The sequence below is a fragment of the Dermacentor silvarum genome, chromosome 3 (assembly GCF_013339745.2).
Source record: "Dermacentor silvarum isolate Dsil-2018 chromosome 3, BIME_Dsil_1.4, whole genome shotgun sequence".
In the NCBI taxonomy this organism is placed as follows: domain Eukaryota; kingdom Metazoa; phylum Arthropoda; class Arachnida; order Ixodida; family Ixodidae; genus Dermacentor; species Dermacentor silvarum.
The window spans coordinates 206,646,838-206,655,508 of NC_051156.1; the positions used below are offsets into that span (position 1 = coordinate 206,646,838).

The 8,671-nt window shown below is 41.4% G+C and overlaps 1 protein-coding gene across 1 annotated transcript; it reads left to right on the forward strand.

The window, feature by feature from the left end:
* Positions 1 to 614: 614 nt before the first annotated feature.
* LOC119445177 (DDB1- and CUL4-associated factor 17-like) lies at positions 615 to 6,614 on the forward strand. Its single transcript, XM_037709501.2, has 5 exons — positions 615 to 705; positions 2,241 to 2,465; positions 3,159 to 3,251; positions 3,354 to 3,492; positions 6,529 to 6,614. Exons 2-5 carry the CDS (start codon positions 2,325 to 2,327, stop codon positions 6,612 to 6,614), a joined length of 459 nt encoding a protein of 152 aa, XP_037565429.2. The 5' UTR covers positions 615 to 705; positions 2,241 to 2,324.
* Positions 6,615 to 8,671: the final 2,057 nt, after the last annotated feature.

Sequence of the window (8,671 nt, forward strand, 5' to 3'; positions counted from 1 at the left end):
GTCTCCGTACAGGTCCAGTCTGAAAATACTGCGGCTACTAATATGTGACGTGAGTACGCTAAAGCAATTAACTCATTGTTATGAATTCACGTACTTTCAGCCTCTCGGCGCTTAGTGGAAATATAATCACCTTTTTTCTGTGCGTTGCCAGCGTTCTACTGCGCCGCTGTGTGCGTCGCGTCATGGAACGATAGCTCTGCAATCAATTTATAGCGCTGCCCGCTGTAGCTGAAATCCGAAGCTCTATTTTCAGGTTGATCTCTTAGCATCAAAAGCTAATTATATTTTTGTCATGCTTTTTGTCCAACGCCACGCAGCAACGTTCAACATTCACGAAGATCTGGGAAACTCATTCGAAGTCCCCGATTGCATTTGAAGAGTAAGCGCATAATGTAACTGTTCTTTCAAGTGACTGATATGTATATGCATGGCTGCTAACGAGTGACTGATGTTCCACTCTATTCCTCTAGTGGCCACATTTACCTTGACAACTACAGGACCTGCTTGGCTTTGTAAGCTTTGTAACTTTCGCTATCGTGGTTAATTCAGTGTACTGCCATACCAGAGAAAAGCTTACTTTTTTTTTTTTTTTTCTTTAACATAACAGATGCGGCATCAACTCCCTCCCAAGTCCACTCTACAAGCTCCCCCCAGGAGCCGAAAAACAAGAAAATCGAGGATGCCTTGGTGTATACGGGGCCACTGGTTAGTAGCTTTCTGGAGTGTATGTAGTTTTGCGTAAGTACGAGGGCGAATCAAAAAGTCTTTGCCCTAATTTTTCTAAGCCAGGTACGTACAGTAATTACAGTAAGTAAGGTACGTATAGGTTATTACAGATATACGTACTATTCTACGTACCTTACACTATTTTTACACATATTCCCCACACCGTTTCAGACATTTTCCCCATCGCAGCACTATATAAATTTGAGTTGCCCCAATGGTAGAATTCGGCCAGCTGACTGTGGAACCATCGCCAAACTCATGCAAGTCTTCATGCCCTTTTGCGAATGCACAACACCACCACCTCACACTTCTCAAAGCGAAATACCTTTCCCCATACGTGAGCTGCATTTCCCTGTGTATTTCGATGGGCGTTCATCCCTTGCTCCATAGAAAATGAGTCACACTTCGTTGCTCGTACGCCGGGGACATGTGAAGCACAACTGCGGTCTTCAACAACTGATGGACAGCAGTGCTGTGTCACGGAGCTACCTGTAGATAAGGCCGGGCCGGTCCAAGAAACGTGCACCGCTGGGAATTGATATGTTGACTTCGCATTTACACCCGTAATTTGGCAAAAAAAGAAAAAAATAGGGGCAAAGATTTTCTGATTGGCCCTCATACATTTTGCATTTCAGTGCATGTACCTATTCTACTCAGCGTAATGAAACACCAAGACAAGAATGTGTGTTTAATGGGTGAATAACTGCAATTACATTGAACTGTACTGCTGTATTGTTATGTTGGAAAGTTATGCCACTTTGGTCTTCCATACATAATCCGCCAATCGAACCTGCGAGCACTGGCAAGCTATAGCATTACGAAGTTTTAGGTTTGCGCACTCACAGTTAGAGGATGCAAACTGCAAGATGTACAAAAGAACACAAAAGGTATTCGAAACAATGCAAAAGGAGTACAAAAGAATGTAAAGCATGGCATATGGCTTTGGGTAGGCAGAGACAGTTGGGTGCGCTATTTCTAAAACTCTCTATTGGCTCTACCGCCTATCATGGGTGCTAGCAAAATTAATACAGCATCATATGGAATAACATTTACTCCAGTCTGCTATCACAGCTCAGATGAGATTACTTGCAGCTGCTATGTTTCTGCATTATTTTTCTGCATGATGTCTGTAGAGCGTGCCATCTAGCTCACAGTGACCTGGTGTCATTGTCATTATCATCAGCTTATTTCATGTGCACTGCAGGACAATGTACGACATTCTACAAGACATTGTCAACTGCATCGAACATAGTCCATTATCTTGCAATGGACAATGTCTCAAGTTCATTGCGGTTCGGTGTGCTACCAGTGTAACCATAACACGAATGAGAAGATGTAAATTGGAACAGCTTTTGTGCATGAATACATAAGAATGTGATGTGGAATTGGCTGAAATGCTGTCATGTATGCTGTGGTAAACACGAAAACACAAATAGCCCTACTAATATAACTTTAATTGTTGGTGTCCCAGTTCATGGCCTTTGGTATAAACATCACTGTTATAATGTGTGTAGCACCGATTGCCTAAACTGGCGAAGGACTGCCGGGCACTATTCCTATCGCTGACGGCCGACAATTGGGTCTACTGCCATGACAAGATGAACGGCAAGGTCCACCAGGAAATCTACCTGGGATCACCCAACCGCTACAAGTTCAAGCATATTGACTGGGAGACCCACGGCGAAACCATCATTTTGCAGTCCCTGCACAACCACAGCCATCCACAGCTCACACAGCCGGTAAATCGGGATTCTTCGCTTGTTTGATAACCTCAGTGACACGACGTCGACCTTCAGTAAGGTAGAAAGTTGGGCTATTTGGTATGAAGAGATACTTTGAATCAGCGTGGAAAATGACGGCCACACGAAAAGAAGGACGCACAGGATGAGAGCTGGTCCTGTGTCCTTCTCCTCGTGGTGCCACCTTTTTCCCATGCTGATCTCAAGCAGATGTCAACCCGTGCGAAACTTAAGTGCCAGGCTTCACATTCGACCACAGATTTACTTGACAGCCACAACAGCTGCACTTCAAAGGGGGCAGAATTTAAAAAGATACAGAAATTTAAGCGATATAAAAATGGGTGCCACCTGGTCAAAATGAATTATGTGCCAATGGAGGCATTGTAGATAAGGAGCAATCCTGTTTTTTTTTTTTTTTTTTTTAATGGTCTCTGGGTACATAATTTGCACTGAAATCTCAGTGGAGAATAATTTTTGCATTTGGTATTCATCAGAATGAGTCGATCACAGCCAAGATTGGCTATTGGCAGTAAGCTATTGTAGTGATCATACTTTTGTTTTAACGTTATGGAGGTGCGATTTTTCAAATGATCAAGTTACCTGCTCTATGACATGGGCTTTATCTGCCTAATGACATACCAGAGTTTTGTTTAGTGATGTTGCAAAAGCCTTTGCTTTTTCTTGCTTATCTAGGCAGCAAGGAGCAAACCAAGAGTTCTGATCACCATAGCAGTGTTTGCCATGTTTCCCCTTCAGTTCAAAGGCATGTTGGAAATTGACAGAGCTGTAAGTTGCATCTCTTCGATGCTCTGTGGGCTTTGGTAGTTTTTGCCATACTCGACAACTGTGCAGTTGAAGGACTCAGTTATTTTTCATGTTCTCTTGCAGATCTTTGGGAAAGAATGCAACCATGCCAATGTTTCAGAGGGCCTTCTTATTGTTGGAACAGGCAGCACCTTGACTGGGGCAGTAAGATTGTACAACTTCAGGAACATACTTGAAGAAGTGAGCCACTCTATTTTTCACAGTTTATGTCATCATCACTTTTGCTTAGTATCACTCAAGAGTTCATTGGCATTAGAAACAGCATGTCTCATGGCCAAAGATGAAGTTCAGGAAATATTTGTGTGGAAGATGTGCAACAGTAAAGTCTCATAGGGACTTTTGTTTTAATTTAAAGCTGTAGAGATTAGATTTTTCAAATGTGTCCTTGTTTCATATATTTAGCACTGGCTACGTAAAAATAGTGTAGGTTTTAATATTCATAGCCTACATCATACCTTTTCCGAGGTAGTATATTACTTTGTAATAGTGACACAAAGAAAGAAAGAAAAGATACCACTTGTTAGATTAAGAATAAGGATTAGAATTAAGAATAAGTATTAGAATATGCTACTTGGGCTGGAGTGTCAAAATGACAAACTGTGCTGGGCACCAGTGCAAAATTTTAGCCCAAGTAATCGTCAGCCCCAAGTTAATTTTTGGTTGCATTTATGTACATCAAATAGAAAAAAAAAAAAAAAAGAAGAAAGAATTCTACTTTATGCAGTTATAATTTTTCAGGTCATTAAAAGTGGATTTGAAGTCAGTGGAGCACATAGAGGGTGGCATTTACAAAACTTAGTCACTTTCTTTTTTTTTCCAGCATTCTGGCATTAAGCTTAATGATTACATTTCTGTGTGTTCATTGATCAGGCAAGGGTAATAAGTACACTTGATAAGCTGCTTTTCATAGAAGGTGACCTATGCAACCACGTTAGCTGTATCTACCCATAGAGGCGTATGCAGAATTTGACCAGGTCCTATGTGTCTTGCCCTGTTTGGTTCATGTGGCATCAAACTATTATGTATCTTATTTTAAGTTTGATTTCTGACTGCACCATCAATTCCTCAATTGGAGAATTTGTTTGCACAACTGTATTCACAAATATATTCAGTTGCTTCAGTGTCATAACACTGCAGGTTCTTGTGACAAAAATTAATATGCTTATTAGCACCTCTGGAAATTCGGAAAACATTTGTTGGCAACATATAATATTACTACATATAGGCCTTTATCAAAAAACCTTAGGTTGCTTTTTCTAGCAAGTTTCATGGCCTCTTACACAGCAGCCAGAACTTTGGTAATAAGAAATTAAATGGACTAAAAACCAGTTTTTAAGGACCTTGTTTTTTATGGTGCAACGAAAAGGGGGCTCACCCTCGGTAGTGTTTTACTTCAAAAAGCGCATGGATATTTTGTAAGCAGAATTTTGCGATCTAAGTAGCCTCTCAAGAAGTAAGAGTCCCTCCTCCAGCAAGGCTGAGAAGTGAGAGCGATGCCGATAGCCCACCTCGCAAATTATGAAAGCCGCCCATCGTTCTGCTTTCACAGGAGTGAGTGCAGCTGTGGTTAACCACCTGCATTTTGACTTTTTCAACCACTGTTGAAAATAAAAAGCTGGTACAATAAGTTTGCGTTGTCGTGCAGACCTTTCTTATATTTGTACCACGTTTACACTATTGTACCACGTTTACACTGTTGTACACGCCTACACTATTGCTGGCTGGCCCCCGTCGTCGCTATTCTGTCGATAGACGAGCCAAGCCAGCTCGTCGAATGTGAAGGCAGTGCCACTTTTCTATTCACTACAGATGAAGGCCTACCTGCACATTGTAAGTTTGAAAAAACTTATAACAGAAAAAAAGTGTACTGAATTTTAATACTAATAAAAAGACCAGGAACTGCGTACACTAATAGAAGGTCACGTGGTAGACCTCTTATGCATCTTTATGTTTTTGCCGCATGGGGCGCCAAAGGTCATTTTTCGCTACTTTTAGTGAACAATTAAAAATATAAATTCACGTTTAATGAGAAAAACATGCGATGTTCTAGCCAGTACGATAGGCAATCTTTCCAACAGCGGGGTTATATCGATTCATGTTCTGAGCGGTTGTCTGTCTCTTTAGTTTATACAGAGTTCTCAAACCCACTTTTCAAGTAATTTACCAACATGTGCTTACACTTAAACCTCATGATGAGCTCTACTGCCTGTGTTTTAGGCATTTAGTTATATGCAGCTTAAAATTTTCGAATGTCTATTAAAGGGATTGTCCAGCCAATTTAAGTTGGAAGAAAATTATTTTCATTTCAGTGCATTACTCTCAATACCGATAATAAGGCATTACAGATCGAGAGTGTGGGTTTAGAACTTAAACAAAACAAAGTTGTGTTTACAAAAGTTTACAAAAGGTGATCGGAACGTGCTGTTTTGAATTTTAGGGGCTCTTTGAAGGAGATGATGGAGGCAAGCAGGTGCTTCCAGCCTAATTTGGTCTTCAGAACAAATTAGTTATTGTTCAGTTGAATCAGTTAAATCAGTTAAAGCTAGATCAGTTAAATAAAAATTTGGTTTAGGAAACTGAATGTCCTAAGGAGCTGTGCATAAGAGTGAAACTTGATCTTTAGTTAATAAAGATGCCTGACATTAACAAAGTTCATTCCGCAGAAATCCACAAGACAACTTTGGGAAGTACCAAATTGCCGTGCACCTGAATGTAGCGCAATGTTGCAAGGAGAGTCAACCGCTCAGGTCAATAACAGTGCAGGACCCTTGGAAAACTAACTTGTCCTGGTGTCAGAAGTTGGATTGTTGGTTGATTATGTTGTAGATTGAACACTGTCAAACAGGATAAGAGATAAAGAAAAGGGCTTTCTTTTTTTTGATTATCCTGTCTGATGGTGTTCAAATGCCAAAATATGTCTTGATCCCAGAAGCAAACCTGAGATTGCTGCTGTGAGACAGAGGCAGTAGCTCACTCATCAGAACTAACTACAAGGCTAGTAGATGACAGTGTGAGGCTGGAAAAATGAAAGTACAACTTGAAGCTTCGTGTTGCTTATTTTATTAATTAGCCCCATCTGTAGTCCAAACAGCAAATGTTTATCTCCCCTCATGCTTTCCTTGAATTCAAGGCCTCTTGGCTTTATGTGCTTATTAAGTGACATAGAACATGATACACTTGAAACATTGGAAGGATGGTGGTGTGGACTCATGTGCCTTTTATTAAATTTCCTGTCCAGGATGTATGTTTTCAGCTAAACTTTATGAGCCTTGCTTAGCACTGGATGGTGCTAAAGTCGGAACCTATCCTGCTGGCCTACCTTGAACTGCAAGCTCAAAGGATGTAGATATAATTTTATTTGATATTTGTCTGCACCTAATGTGTGTTTAACAAAAGTTAAAGGTATCATGCTGCATGTTTACGCAGCACAGTTGATTTTTATGGGAAGAAGAGCCTGTCAGCTCTTGCCATCATCCCACTTCCTTGCCTTCTCTTTGCAGAACCCCCTCCAGTTCTCTTTGAGGTTATAAGTGTTCAGAGTTCATGCTTCACCTTTTGGGTGCTACCCCTGGCATTACATCTGCAGCCGCCGTCAAAGGAAGGTGTCTTCAGGTGAGGCGAGTGTGAAGGGTGTCTGGATTTCATAATTAGTTTCGGTAAGGCTTGAAGGGGGTATCTTTATTGTGCTCGCCAGATAAATCAGTGGAACTCTGATGAACTGGCTGAGAATGGCTCCTGGACTTTCCCAATTCAAGCACAGAGCCAGACTCCATTTGCATTCATCCTGATGACTCAGGAAGGATAGTCTACAACTCTTCGCATTTCATCAAGTAAGACCAGGTGCATTTGGCGTAAAGTGCATGATATTGTTACAGTATTATCCCACAATGCTATTACTACCTTAGAAAGCTTTGTTCAAATGTTACTGGTGGCAGTGGCTTAGTTTAGTAATGGCTAATGAATTTGCTGATGCGTTAGCTGTTGTAAATGCCAATGCAGTAGCGTCATTCTTGCACTCAAGCCATCAAATTTCAGGGTTACTCATTGTGAATATTATTGCATTTGAAGCTTCGTAAGTGTCCTATGGTGGTCCAGGTTTGAATTCTTCTAAAATATTAGGCCTGAAACTTTTATATTGAGCAAGCAAGCAGAATTACTCTTGCAGTGTTGTCCCAGTACGATCATGGCAATATAAAATGATTCTGCCCTTGTGTAAAACTGAACATGTTGAACGAGGATGAACATGACAAATTAGAAGTAAAGTACAATAGGAGTGCTACTACCAACTCTTATTCATAACATTGTATCTAGCTGCCGCTGCACAAGACTCTCACGCAGAGGAAGCTATGGCACGGCGACAACTACAGACAAACAATATCCTCACTTGCGCATACTGCGTGCCATGCACGCCACTCTGTGCTCCAACAAATGCCCCCTATGTAATAAGTATGCCCTCCTGTACCACATCACATGGGCTTGCCTCAAAATACAAGCAGCCCCTATGATCCCTAACCCTACAACTGTGTGGCTACAATGAGCCGTGCTGACTAGCTTAGACCCAAACAGCCAGTGACAGCTGATACAACAGGCCTGAGGCATAGCAGAGGCCACAGGAGCCCTGGACTGAGGGCCTCTCTGTGCAGGCGCAAGTCATCCTCTTAACCTCTTATTCCATAAATGTTATTTGTTCATCCTCCTCCTCAGTGTTTCATCCACGCTCAACATGTTCAATTGTGATGATCACGAGTTAGCCCAAGTCATGTTGTATTGGAATGTAGTCTTGCTATTTTGTTGTAAGCCTATGGTGGAGTCACTGCTTCCGATGTTTCCTGCTCTTTTGTCTTTGAGCTGACATTTCCACACTTCATTGATAGGCCTAGTTTTGTCCTCTTCGTGTTTTCCATAGACCCGATGTGTGCTTGACTGTGTTCTGATTCATACACACTGTAGCCTGCCAACAAATGTGGTGAAGGACTGGTGTAATGTCATGTGAGGTCATGGTTGGGACGCCAAGGTCTGCCAACAATATTGTTTTCAGAAGTGCAAAATGGTGCATCACAATTGTCGTAATTTTGAAATAGCACTGTCCATAGAGGTTGGTCTTTGGCAACATTGGTGCTGTCATGCTGTCAGTCAGCATTATTTTTTGGTTGTTGGTTTCATGTTGTTGCCATTGTTGTCATCATGCTGTTGTCATCGTGCCAGCTACCGCAGATTTCAGTGACACTGAAAAAAAGCTAAAAGGAATGAATGTTAAGCTGCATTTGCTGAACCTACACGTTGGAATACCAGAAACAAACGTCTTGCCTTGATGGAGCCCTGGTAAGCCAGAAAAGATGAAAAAACGAAAGAAGGGCCTGGATTCCACATGAGCACCCAGG